This window comes from Zingiber officinale, chromosome 3A, assembly GCF_018446385.1.
Source record: "Zingiber officinale cultivar Zhangliang chromosome 3A, Zo_v1.1, whole genome shotgun sequence".
Classification (NCBI taxonomy): domain Eukaryota; kingdom Viridiplantae; phylum Streptophyta; class Magnoliopsida; order Zingiberales; family Zingiberaceae; genus Zingiber; species Zingiber officinale.
In genome coordinates, this window is record NC_055990.1 from 130,995,130 (window position 1) to 131,008,630 (window position 13,501).

Consider the following 13,501-nt stretch of genomic DNA (forward strand, 5'->3'; position numbering starts at 1 on the left):
GGATAATCTATTACCTTTAACAGCAATGGTATGAATCATATGAGCTGTGATTTTTGAATGACGCTTAGCCGGCGGTGGTATGAATCATATGAGCTGTTATTTGTATAATCTATTACCTTTAGACAATGATACTTGTTTCTTGCAAACGTGTTCCATGAATACAACCATTATTTGTATTGTGTATTAGATGCAAAAGAAGAGGAAATATTTTCCTAAGGTTTTTAGCTTTTTAGACCATTGATGATGAGCCTGACTCCAAAGCCACAGCTGTATAGTGCTTATTATTAATAGCCTAAAATATCTCACTTCAGGTAATCAAATAAATCTCACAAGAGTTCTTCCTTCGGACAAGAATCTTAATAAGCTTACCCTTTCGCAAGGGGAAAATTTATATAAAAAATTCTCACAAGTAAACAGCCGATCCACAACAGCAATCCCTTTCTCTTCTGTCCTTTGTTTTATCTCTCGGAAGTTAAGCGCATCATGGGGGAGCTAGTTCAAACTGTGTACAATTAGCTCACAAAGATTGCTGATATTAGAGTTTAGGTTGCACCTCACTTTAAAAAGATAACATTCCAATAGCTAATCTTGTAGAAGTAACATTCCTACTTTCCGGAAGATCCTTTTACTTGAATTTTCCATTCAGCACTAGATCATTATTAAGAATCTTCGGAAGGTGACTTTTCCTTGCATCTTTACTTCTAAATGATGGCCTGGTAAGTTAAGCATACACAACAACAATCTTAGAAAAGCAGAAGCTTGTGATTTATCCTTTTTGTTTGCTTTTCTTACATTTTGCTTCGGTTTTCCTCATGTAACTATAACTTGTTGCTGTGGTTGAAACCTGCAGCCAGACTCCGAGACTCACCTGCTAACTATCCAATTCAAATGGAACGACATCTTGAAGTCCGTCTCCACTTCTCTAGTTGGAGTGAGCCTGGAATTTGAAATTGCACTCTACACTGTTTTTTCGCCGGTGGAGTCGATAACCATGTTGTTCTAGGCCCATACTCTGTCAACATAAAGTGCTACAGGCTGGGAAAGGATACAATTGGTTCTGTTTTCCCTGTTGCCAAAGATTAGTCACACGCAGGCTTCAGTAAATGGTTTTCTTTCAACAATTTGCCATCACTTTGTTGTTTATTGGACAGTAGACACAATGATAAAGCAGTGGAAAGGTTTTATTATCATTTTTTTTGTTTTGCAAAGATTCCAAAGCCTTAATTTCTACCCCATATGATAAAGCAGTGGAATGATGTTTTCTTTCATTGCAAACAATTCATATGGTGTATGAATTACATTCAGTCCAGTATAAACTTAGCACTTTCGTTTCAGAGACAATTTATGGGTTTTATTCTACAATCATGTTTACTAATTGATCAGATTAATTAAGAAGGGTGTTGGAGTAGCTTGGTAAATTTGTTTTGCTAGGTTATGATAAATTAGCATTCAGCAGAATAGATGTTTGGATTTCTTCTTCAAATCACACAGTAATATTTCTCTTGTCATTGGTGAAACAATCAATCCACTCTCATTATAACTTCCACAACAGAAAATTTTATGTTATTTGCCTACTACCAATGCAGTTTAACTGATTTTACATTGACTGAACAAGGTTGATTTTATTTAGGTATCAAACTCTCCCATTTGTTTTAGATATTACATGTCTTGTTTGTTAATTTCTCCAAACCATTATTTCTCAATTTGTTAACAAGGAAACTCATGTTAGCATAGTCATAATCAGAGCCTAATTATAGTTTACAATTATCTGAGTGTTATTGATTAACTGTTCTGTCCTTTCTTCTGGTTCTTTTTTTTTTTTAAATTTGTGCACTCATTTAGATGGTTTATTATTCTTGTTGTGATGAATTCAGGTCTAGTGAAAATACTGAAGAAGTATGACAAGAGAACAGGAGCACTTATCAGGCAGCCCTTCATCGAAAAGGTGCTGCAGTAACCATTCTTTACAACTGATCTCTTATACAAACTCGTGAAGGAGTGTGTGGCTATGCTCGACCACCTCTTCCCCAGCAACAACCTGTCAATTTCAGCAGAATGCGACGGAAAAAATGGAGTGCCAAAGCCGACACAATCAGGTGGGAGGGTTCCGGAGTTGGAGGAGATTAAATATATTCAGAGCTTATACATGAAGAGCGCTGCGGTCCTTGAAACAGATTAGGAGCAAAAGTTCAACAGTCAAAACATATTAGAAAATCTCGTGTTATATTGTTCTACCTTTGTTTTAATAGTGTTATCATTTTGTTGGTTGCTTATGAAATTTCTTCAGAATGTTATAGATATTATTTTTGAATGTTAGAAAATTATATATTAAATTTTATTTTAAAATTTAGTATTTTGAATGATTTATGATATTGGAAAATTGTGTATTAATTTTTTTAATTTTTTATCTAAAAAAGACAACGGTTTTTCACCGTTGTCGTAGATAGTTTAAAACTGTTGTTGAAGACCCTGTTATTAAAGGTAGACGCTCAAAGACAACGGTGAAAAACTGTTATCTTTGAAGGAAAAGACAACGGTTTTTCACCGTTGTAAAACTGTTGTCTTTGCCTTCAAAGACAACGGTTAAAAACTGTTATCTTTGGGCACCCCTTTTAACAACATGGCCTTTAACAACAGTACGAAAGGGGCTACGACAACGGTGAAAAACCGTTGTTGTTAGGCTTTTTTCTTGTAGTGAAACCAACTATCAGATGATTATATGCCTCGTCATATGGCTTCAGTCCTACTGAAACCATCTCTTCCATCATTTAAATAACATCTTTGATTCTTCCTTCCTGAGAATAAAATCCTATTAGACAAGTGTAAACAAATGAATTCGAGGTGCATCCCTTGTTGATCATTTCACCCTTGGATTGAAGTGCAGAGTCTAGTTTAGACAACATGCGAGTCTAGTTTAGACAACATGCAATCACTAGCTACAATCAAAGAGTATGCAATATCATCAAACATCATGTTTCTTTACAGCATTCTCTTCAAAAGTGTGATTGCTTCTTCCGTCCTGCCCTCCTCAATGATCCTAAAAGTCAGTGTAGTGTTCACAATAATGTTAGGGGCACATCTACTCCCGCTAATTCTATCCAAAACACTCACTAACTTTGGTAAACCCCCTTCCTTGAGCATCACATCAATCATAATCTCGGACGTTGTTTGGTTTGGATATATTCTTCTTATAAACATATATTCGAATATCTTCCAAGTAAAATTATTTTGATCAGATCTATGTGAAACATGAAGCATTGTGTTAAATCTAATTATATTAGCGTCCAGCCCAAGATCTCAAAAGTATCTGCAAGCATCAAACACTTCACTAATCATTCTATTCTTCGAATACACCTTCAACAAAAGATCAAAAACACGATGTCTAGGAAAACTGCTTTGTACGTGCTGAGAAGCACCTCCATAATAGATGCATTTTAGGATGCAACTCTCCTTGTATACTTGTTGACTACTGACTCCAGAAAAGCACGTGTATCGATAAGAAGACTAAAACGAATAAGGGCATGAACAATGAAGCAATAAGATTACAGACCATGTTCAAAATGTTTGGTCTAGGAGCACCAATGGAAGAAAGCTAGCGCATTTTTGGCATCAATGGCCTTCTTGAAGTAAAGTATCACTCGCTCCACTTGGGGTTCGATGAGTTATACTAATCCAAAACCAGCGGTTAGATTGTCAAAACTCCAACCTTTGTTGCTTACATCGTTGAATATAGAGGAAAGATTGTAAACTTTTGATTCTTTTTGCAGTTTTTGATAATGAACTGAGTCTGTGTGGGAATTATTAACAGGGAGGTGGAGATCTTGCCGGCAAGAGTACGAATTCATTACCGAAGTAGCGATTTGGATCATATTTCGAGACGAGAGTTGGAAGCAATGGAGAATGGCAAAGAGGCATCGAACTATCGTGGCCATCAATTAGAATCAAATATATTTCTTGATTAAGGACAAGCCCCATGTTCTACAAAGATGTCAGAATTCTGTTGGTTTCCTCGATATTTCCTACTATGTAGAGTGTCTTTATCATTTCATTGGAAGTGCCAAGACCAAGCAAAAATCCACCTTCAAGCATCTTTTCATTATATCTAAAGCACAAATTTGTCAACCTATTTCTCAACAGACCAACTATCAGATGATTATATGTCTCGTCCTATGGCTTCAGTCCTATTGAAATCATCTCTTCAATCATTTGAACAACCTCTTCGATTCTTTCTTCCTGAGAATAAAATCCTATTAGGCAAGTGTAAACATATGAATTCAAGATGCAACCCCTGTTAATCATTTAGTCCTTGGATTGAAGTGTCGAGTCTAGTTTGGACAACTTGCAATAGCTAGGTACAATGAAAGAGCATGCAATATCATCAAGCATCATATTTCTTTGCAGCATTCTCTTCAAAAGAGTAATTGGTTCTTCAACCTTATCCTCCTCAATGATCCTAAAAGCTAATATAGTGTTTACAATAATGCTAGGGGCATATCTACTCCTACGAATTCTATCCCAAAACACTCACTTACTTTGGCAAAACCCCTTCCTTGAGCATCACATCAATCATAACTTCAGTCGTTATTTGGTTTGGGTATATTACTCTTACAAACATATTCAAATATCTTCTAAGCCAAATTATTCTGATCATATCTCTGTGAAACATGAATCTTTGTGTTAAAACTAATTATATTGGAGTCCAACCCATGACCTCCAAAGTATCTACAAGCATCAAACACTTCATTGACCATTCTCTTCGTCGAATTCACCTGTAGCAAATGATCAAGCACACGATGTCCGGGAAAATTTGCTTTGTACGTGCCAAGAAGCACTTCAACAATCGACGCATGATTGGATGCAACTCTCTCTGTATACTTCCTGACCGCCGACTCCAGGAAAGAACGTGCATCAATAGGAAAATCGGAACGAATAAGGACATGAATAGTGAAGCATTAAGATTGCAAGCCATGTTTGAAATGTTTGGTCTGGGAGCACCAATGGAAGAAAGTTTGCACCTTTTTTGCATCAGTGGGCTTCTTGAGGTAAAGTATCACTCACTCCACTTGGGGTTCAGTGAGTTATTCTGATCCGAAACAAACGGTTAGGCAGTCAAAACTCCAATCTTTGATGCTTACATAATTGATTATAGAGGAAAGATTGCAAACTTTTATTCTTTTTGTGGTTCTCGACAATGGGGTAAGTCTGCGTGAGAATTATTAGCATGGAGGTGGAGAGTTTGGCGGCGAGCGTACGAATTCATTGTCGAAGTAGCGATTTGGATTATATTTCGAGACGAGAGTTGGGGAGCAATGGAGATGGGCGGAGAGGCATCAAACTACGGTGGACATCAATTAGAATCAAGTATATTTCTTGATTAGGGACAAGCCTCATGTTCAACAAAGATGTCAGAATTCTATTGACTTCCTCGATATTTCCTACTATGTAAAGTGTCTTTATCATTTCATTGCAAGTACCAAGATCGGGCAAATATCCACCTTCAAGCATCTTTTCACTATATCTCAAGCACTGATTTGTCCACCCATTTCTCAACAGACCAACTATCAAATGATTATATGTCTCGTCATATGGCTTCAGTCCTACTGAAACCATCTCTTCCATCATTTGAATAGCCTCTTCGATTCTTTCTTCCTGAGAATAAAATCCTATTAGGAAAGTGTAAATATATGAATTCAAGCTGCATCCCCTGCTGATCATTTAGTCGTTGGATTGAAGTGTTTAGTCTGGTTTGGACAACTTGCAATAGCTAGCTACAATCAAAGAACATGTAATATGATCAAACATCATGATTCTTTGAAGCATTCTCTTCAAAAGAGGAATTGGTTCTTCAACCCTATCCACCTCAATGATCCTAAAAGCTAATGTAGTGCTCTCAATAATGTCAGGGGCACATCTACTCATACGAATTCTATCCCAAAACACTCACTAACTTTGGCAAAACCCCTCCTTGAGCATCACATCAATTATAACTTCAGTCGTTATTTGGTTTGAGTATATTCTTCTTACAAACATATATTCAAATATCTTCCAAGCCAAATTATTCTGATAAGATCTCTGTGAAATAAGTAGCATTGTGTTAAAGTTAATTATATTAGCGAGCAACCCATGATCTCCAAAGTATATGCAAGCATCAAACACTTCATTGACTATTCTCTTTTTTTAATACACCTGCAGCAAATCATCAAAAACACGATGTCTAGGAAAAACTGCTTTGTGCGTGTCAAAAACTACCTCAACAATCGATGCATGTTTGGATGCATCTCTCACTGTATACTTGCTGATTGTCGACTCCAGCAAAGAATGCACATCGATAGGCAGACCAGAATGATCAAGGACATGAGCAATGAAGCATTAAGATTGCAAGTCATGTTCGAAATGTTTGGTCTGGGAGCACCAATGGAAGAAAGTTAGTGCCTTTTTTTTGCATCAGTGGGCTCCTTGAGATAAAGTATCACTCGCTCCACTTAGAGTTCACTGATTTGTACTGAACAGAAACTAGTGGTTAGACTGTCAAAACTCCAACCTATGTTTCTTACATTGTTAATTATAGAGGAAAGATTGCAAACTTTTCATTTCTGTTTACGGTTGCCCGCAATGGGTAGAGTCTGCGTGAGAATTATTAGCAGGGAGGTGGAGGGCTTGGCGCCGAGCGTATGAATTTATTGTCAAAGTTGCGTTTTGGATCTTATTTCGAGAAGAGAGTTGGGGAGCAATGAAGATGGGCGGAGAAGCATCGAACTACCGTGGCCATCAATTAGAATCAAGTATATTTCTTGATCAGGGGCAAGCCTCATGTTCAACAAAGATGTTAGAATTCTATTGACTTCCTCGATATTTCCTACTATGTAGAGTGTCATTATCATTTCATTGAAAGTGTCAAGATCGAGTAAAAATCCACCTTCAAGCAACTTTTTACCATATCTCAAGACTGATTTGTCCACCTATTTCTCGATAGACCAACTATCAGATTATTATATGTCTTAACATATGACTTCAGTTCTACTGAAACCATCTCTTCCATCATTTGAACAGCCTCTTCGATTCTTTCTTCTTGAAAATAAAATCATATAAGGCAAGTGTTATCATATGAATTCAAGATGCATCCCCTATTGATCAGTTAGTCCTTGGATTGAAGTGTAGAGTCTAGTTTGGACAACTTTTAATAGCTAGGTACAATCAAAGAGCAAGCAATATCATCAAGCATCATGTTTCTTTGTAGCATTCTCTTCAAAAGAGTAAATGGTTCTTCAATCCTATCCTCCTCAATGCGCCTAAAAGATAATGTAGTGTTCACAATAATGCTAGGGTCACATCTACTCCTATGAATTATATCCCAAAACACTCACTAACTTTGGTAAAATCTCTTCCTTGCGTATCACAGTAATCATAAATTCAGTCGTTGTTTGGTTTGGGTATACTCTTCTTACAAACATATATTCAAATATATTCTAAGCCAAATTATTTTGTTCAAGTCTTTGTGAAACATGAAGCATTGTGTTAAATCTAATTATATTAGCGTCTGACCCATGATCTCCAAACTATCAGCAAGCATCAAATACTTCATTGACCATTTTCTTCTTTGAATACACTTGCAGCAAATGATCAAAAACACGATGTCCAGGAAAAATTGCTTCGTGCATGTCAAGAACTACCTCAACAATCGATGCATGTTTGGATGCAACTCTCTCTGTATACTTGTTGTCCGCCGACTCCAGCAAAGCACACACATCTATAGGAAGACTAGAACGAATAAGGACATGAATAATGAAGCATTAAGATTGCAAGCCATGATCGAAATGTTTGGTTTGGGAGCACCAATGGAAGAAAGTTTATGCCTTTTTTGCATCAGTGGGCTCCTTGAGGTAAAGTTTCACTCGCTCAACTTGGGGTTCAGTGAGTTGTACTGATCTGAAACCAGCGGTTAAGCTGTCAAAACTCCAACCTTTGTTGCTTACATCGTTGAATATAGAGGAAAGATTGTAAACTTTTGATTCTTTTTGTGGTTATCGGCAATGGGCTCAATTTCCATGAGAATTATTAGTAGGGAGGTGGAGAGCTTGGCGACGAGCGTAACGAATTCATTGTTGAAGTAGCGATTTGGATCATATTTCGAGACGAGAGTTTGGGAGCAATGGAGATCGGCGGGGAGGCATCGAACTACTGTAGCTATCAATTAGAATCAAGTATATTTCTTGATCAGGGACAAGCCCCATATTCAACAAAAATGTCAAAATTCTGTTGGCTTCCTCGATATATCCTACTATGTAGAGTGTCTTTATCATTTCATTGCAAGTGTCAAGACCGGGTAAAAATCTACCTTCAAGCATCTTTCCACTATATCTCAAGCACTAATTTGTCCACCCATTTCTCAACAGACCAACTATCAGATGATTATATGCCTCGTCATATGGCTTCAGTCCTACTGAAACCATCTCTTCCATCATTTGAACAACCTCTTCGATTCTTTCTTCCTGAGAATAAAATGCTATTAGGCAAGTGTAAACATATGAATTCAAGCTACATCCCCTGTTGATCATGTAGTCATTGGATTGAAGTGTCAAGTCTAGTTTGGACAACTTGAAATAGCTAGCTACAATCAAAGAACATGTAATATCATTAAACATCATGTTTCTTTGAAGCATTCTCTTCAAAAGAGGAATTGGTTCTTCAGCCCTATCCTTCTCAATGATCCTAAAAGCTAATGTAGTGCTCACAATAATGTTAGGGGCACATCTATTCCTACGAATTCTATCCCAAAACACTCACTAACTTTGGCAAAATCCCTTACTTGAGCATCACATCAATTATAACATCAGTCATTATTTGGTTTGTGTATATTCTTCTAACAAACATATATTCAAATATCTTCCAAGCCAAATTATTCTGATCAGATCTTTATGAAACAAGAAGTATTGTGTTAAAGCCAATTATATTAGCGTCCAATCCATGATCTCCAAAGTATTTGCAAGCATCAAACACTTCATTGACCATTCTCTTTTTCGAATACACCTGTAGCAAATTATCAAAAACATGATGTCTAAGAAAACTGCTTCGTGCGTGTCGAGAACTACCTCAACAATCGATGCATGTTCGGATGCAACTCTCTCTGTATACTTGTTAACTGTCGACTCCAGCAAAGAATATGCATCGATAGGCAGACCAGAACGAATAAGAACATGAACAATGAAGCATTAAGATTGGAAGTCATGTTCCAAATGTTTGGTCTAGTAGAACCAATGGAAGAAAGTTAGTGCATTTTTTTCATCAGTGGGCTCCTTGAGGTAAAGTATTACTCGCTCCACTTGGGGTTCGGTGAGTTGCATTTATCTGAAACCAGCGGTTAGGCTGTCAAAACTCCAACATTTGTTGCTTATAATGTTGATTATAGAGGAAAGATTGCAAACTTTTGATTCTTTTTGCAGTTGTCAGCAATGGGTTGAGTCTGTGTGAGAATTATTAGCAGGGAGGTGGAGGGTTGGCAACGAGGGTACAAATTCATTGTCAAAGTAGCGATTTAGATCTTATTTCGAGAAGAGAGTTGGGGAGCAATGGAGATGGGCGATGATGCATCGAACTACCGTGGCCATCAATTATAATCAAGTATATTTCTTGATCAAGGACAAGCCCCATGATCAACAAAGATGTGAGAATTATGTTGACTTCCTCGATATTTTCTACTATGTAGAGTGTCTTTATCATTTCATTGCAAGTGCCAAGACCGGGCAAAAAATCCACCTTCAAGCAACTTTTTACTATATCTCAAGACTGATTTGTCCACATATTTCTTGACAAACCAACTATCAGATGATTATATGTCTCATTATATGATTTCAGTTTTACTGAAACCATCTCTTCCATCATTTGAATAGCCTCTTCGATTCTTTCTTCTTGAAAATAAAATCCTATTAGGCTAAGTGTTAATATATGAATTCAAGATGCATCCCCTATTGATCATTTAGTCCTTGGTTTGAAGTGTCAAGTCTAGTTTGGACAACTTGCAATAGCTAGGTACAATCAAAAAGCATGCAATATCATTAAGCATCATGTTTCTTTGCAGCATTCTCTTCAAAAGAGGAATTGGTTCTTCAACCCTTTCCTCCTCAATGATCCTAAAAGCTAATGTAAAGTTCACAATAATGCCAAGGTAACATCTACTCCTACGAATTCTATCCCAAAACACTCACTAACTTTAGCAAAATCCCTTCCTTGAGTATCACATCAATCATAAATTCAGTCACTGTTTGGTTTAGGTATACTTTTCATACAAACATATATTCAAAAATCTTTTAAGCTAAATTATTCTATTCAGATCTTTGTGAAACATGATGCATTCTTTTAAAGCTATTTATATTAGCGTCTGACCCATGATCTCCAAACTATCAGCAAGCATAAAATACTTCGTTGACCATTTTCTTCTTTGAATACACTTGCAGCAAATGATCAAAAACACGATGTCCGGGAAAAACTACTTCGTACGTGTCAAGAACTACCTCAATAATCGATGCATGTTTGGATGTAACTCTCTCTGTATACTTGCTGACCGTTGACTTCAGCAAAGCAGGCGCATCGATAGGAAGACCAGAACAAATAAGGACATGAATAATGAAGCATTAAGATTGCAAGCCATGATCGAAATGTTTGGTTTGGGAGCACCAATGGAAGAAAGTTTCTGCCTTTTTTTCATCAGTGAGCTCCATGAGGTAAAGTATCACTCGCTCCACTTGGGGTCCGGTGAGTTGTACTGATCTGAAACTAGCGGTTAGGCTGTCAAAATTCCAACCATTGTTACTTACATCGTTGATTATAGAGGAAAGATTGCAAACTTTTGATTCTTTTTACGGTTGTCTGCAATGAGCTTAGTCTACATGAGAATTATTAGCAGGGAGGTGGAAAGCTTGGCGACGAGCGTACGAATTCATTGTCGAAGTAGCAATTTGGATCATATTTCGAAATGAGAGTTTGGGAGCAATGGAGATGGGCAGAGAGGCATCAAACTACCGTGGCTATCAATTAGAATTAAGTATACTTCTTGATCAGGGACAAGCACCTTGTTTCACAAAGATGTCAGAATTCTGTTGGCTTCCTCAATATTACCTACGATGTAGAGTGTGTTTATCATTTTATTGCAAGTGGCAATACCAGGCAAAAATCCACCTTCAAGCATCTTTTCACTATATCTCAAGCACTGATTTGTCTACCCATTTCTCAACAGACCAACTATCAGATGATTATATGTCTCGCCATATGGCTTCAGTCCTACTGAAACCATCTCTTCCATAATTTGAACAGCCTCTTCGATTCTTTCTTCCCGAGAATAAAATCCTATTAGACAAGTGTGAATATATGAATTCAAGCTGCATCCCCTGTTGATCATTTAGTCGTTGGATTGAAGTGCCAAGTCTAGTTTGGACAACTTGCAATAGCTAGCTACAATCAAAGAACATGTAATATCATCAAACATCATGTTTCTTTGCAACATTCTCTTCAAAAGAGAAATTGGTTCTTCAACTCTATCCACCTCAATGATCCTAAAAGCTAATGTAGTGCTCACAATAATGTCAGGGGAACATCTACTCATATGAATTCTATCCCAAAACACTCACTAACTTTGGCAAAATCCCTTCCTTGAGCATCACATCAATTATAACTTCAGTCGTTATTTGGTTTGAGTATATTCTTCTTACAAACATATATTTAAATATCTTCCAAGCCAAATTATTCTGATCAGATCTCTGTGAAACAAGAAGCATTGTGTTAAAGCCAATTATATTAACATCCAACCCATGGTCGCTAAAGTATCTGCAACCATCAAACACTTCATTGACCATTCTCTTTTTCGAATACACCTGCAGCAAATTATCAAAAACATGATATCTGGGAAAAACTGCTTCGTGCGTGTCAAGAACTACCTCAAGAATCGATGCATGTTTGGATGCAACTCTCTAAGTATACTTGTTGACAGCCGACTCCAGCAAATAAATGTGCATCGATAGGAAGACTAGAACGAATAAGAACATGAACAATGAAGCATTAAGATTGCCTTTTTCGCATTAGTGGGCTCCTTGAGGTAATGTATCACTCGCTCCACTTGGGATTCGGAGATTTGTACTTATCCGAAACCAGCAGTTAGGCTGTCAAAACTCCAACGTTTGTTGCTTACATTGTTGATTATAGAGGAAAGATTGTAAACTTTTGATTCTTTTTGCGGTTGTCGGCAATGGGCTGAGTCTGCATGAGAATTATTAGCAGGGAGGTGGAGGGCTTGGCGACGAGCGTACGAATTCATTGTCAATGTAACGATTTGGATCTTATTTCGAGAAGAGAGTTGGGGAGAAATGGAGATGGGCGGAGAGGCATCGAACTACCGTGTCCATCAATTAGAATCAAGTATATATCTTGATCAGGGACAAGCCCCATGTTCAACAAAGATGTCAAAATTCTGTTGACTTCCTTGATATTTCCTATTATGTAGAGTGTCTTTATCATTTCATTGCAAGTGCCAAGACCGGGCAAAAATTCACCTTCAAGCAACTTTTTACTATATCTCAAGACTGATTTGTCCATCTATTTCTCGACAGACCAACTATCAGATGATTATATGTCTCATCATATGATTTCAGTTCTATTGAAACCATCTTTTCCATCATTTGAACAGCTTCTTCAATTCTTTCTTCTTGAAAATAAAATCCTATTAGGCAAGTGTTAACATATGTATTCAAGATGCATCCCCTATTGTTCATTTAGTCCTTGGATTCAAGTATAGTTTGGACAACTTGAAATAGCTAGGTACATTTAAAGAGCATGCAATGTCATCAAGCATCATGTTTCTTTGCAGCATTCTCTTCAAAAGAGTAATTGGTTCTTCAACCTTATCCTCCATAATGATCCTAAAAGCTAATGTAGTGCTCACAATAATGTCAGGGTCACATCTACTACTATGAATTCTATCCCAAAACACTCACTAACTTTGGTAAAATCCCTTCCTTGAGTATCACATCAATAATAAATTCAGTTGTTGTTCGGTTTGGGTATATTATTTTTACAAACATATATTCAAATATCTTCTAAGCCAAATTATTCTAATCAGATCTCTGTGAAACATGAAGCATTGTGTTAAAGCTAATTATATTAGCGTCTGACCCATGATCTCTAAACTATCAGCAAGCATCAAATACTTCATTGACCATTCTCTTCTTTGAATACACTTGCAGCAAATGATCAAAAACACGATGTCCGGGAAAACTGCTTCGTGTGTGTCAAGAACTACCTCAACAATTGATGCATGTTTGGATGCAACTCTCTCTGTATACTTGCTGACCGTCGACTCCAGCAAAGCACATGCATCGATAGGAAGACCAGAATGAATAAGGACATGAATAATGAAGCATTAAGATTGCAAGTCATGATCGAAATGTTTGGTTTGGGAGAACCAATAGAAGAAAGTTTGTGCCTTTTTGCATCAGTGGGCTCCTTAAGGTAAAGT

General features: G+C 37.1%; 1 protein-coding gene across 1 annotated transcript; it reads right to left on the reverse strand.

Annotated features, from left to right (window-relative positions):
* Positions 1-5,280: 5,280 nt before the first annotated feature.
* On the reverse strand, positions 5,281-12,898 carry LOC122050660 (pentatricopeptide repeat-containing protein At1g02060, chloroplastic-like). Its single transcript, XM_042611552.1, has 7 exons — positions 12,809-12,898; positions 11,703-11,864; positions 8,923-9,027; positions 8,396-8,489; positions 7,974-8,184; positions 7,578-7,758; positions 5,281-5,649 (listed from the first exon to the last, which is right to left on the reverse strand). Exons 1-7 carry the CDS (start codon positions 12,896-12,898, stop codon positions 5,281-5,283), a joined length of 1,212 nt encoding a protein of 403 aa, XP_042467486.1.
* Between the last annotated feature and the right edge of the window lie 603 nt (positions 12,899-13,501).

Bases quoted from the DNA above. Each gene is read 5' to 3' on its own strand.
- LOC122050660 (XM_042611552.1), bottom strand. From the start codon at position 12,898: ATGGAGGATAAGGTTGAAGAACCAATTACTCTTTTGAAGAGAATGCTG. The intron at 11,865-12,808 runs GTACCTAGCTAT...AATTTGCTGCAG, and splicing joins ACATTGCATGCTCTTTAAAT to GTGTATTCGAAAAAGAGAAT. The intron at 9,028-11,702 runs GTAAGAAGAATA...AATTTGCTACAG, and splicing joins AGATATTTAAATATATGTTT to GTGTATTCGAAAAAGAGAAT.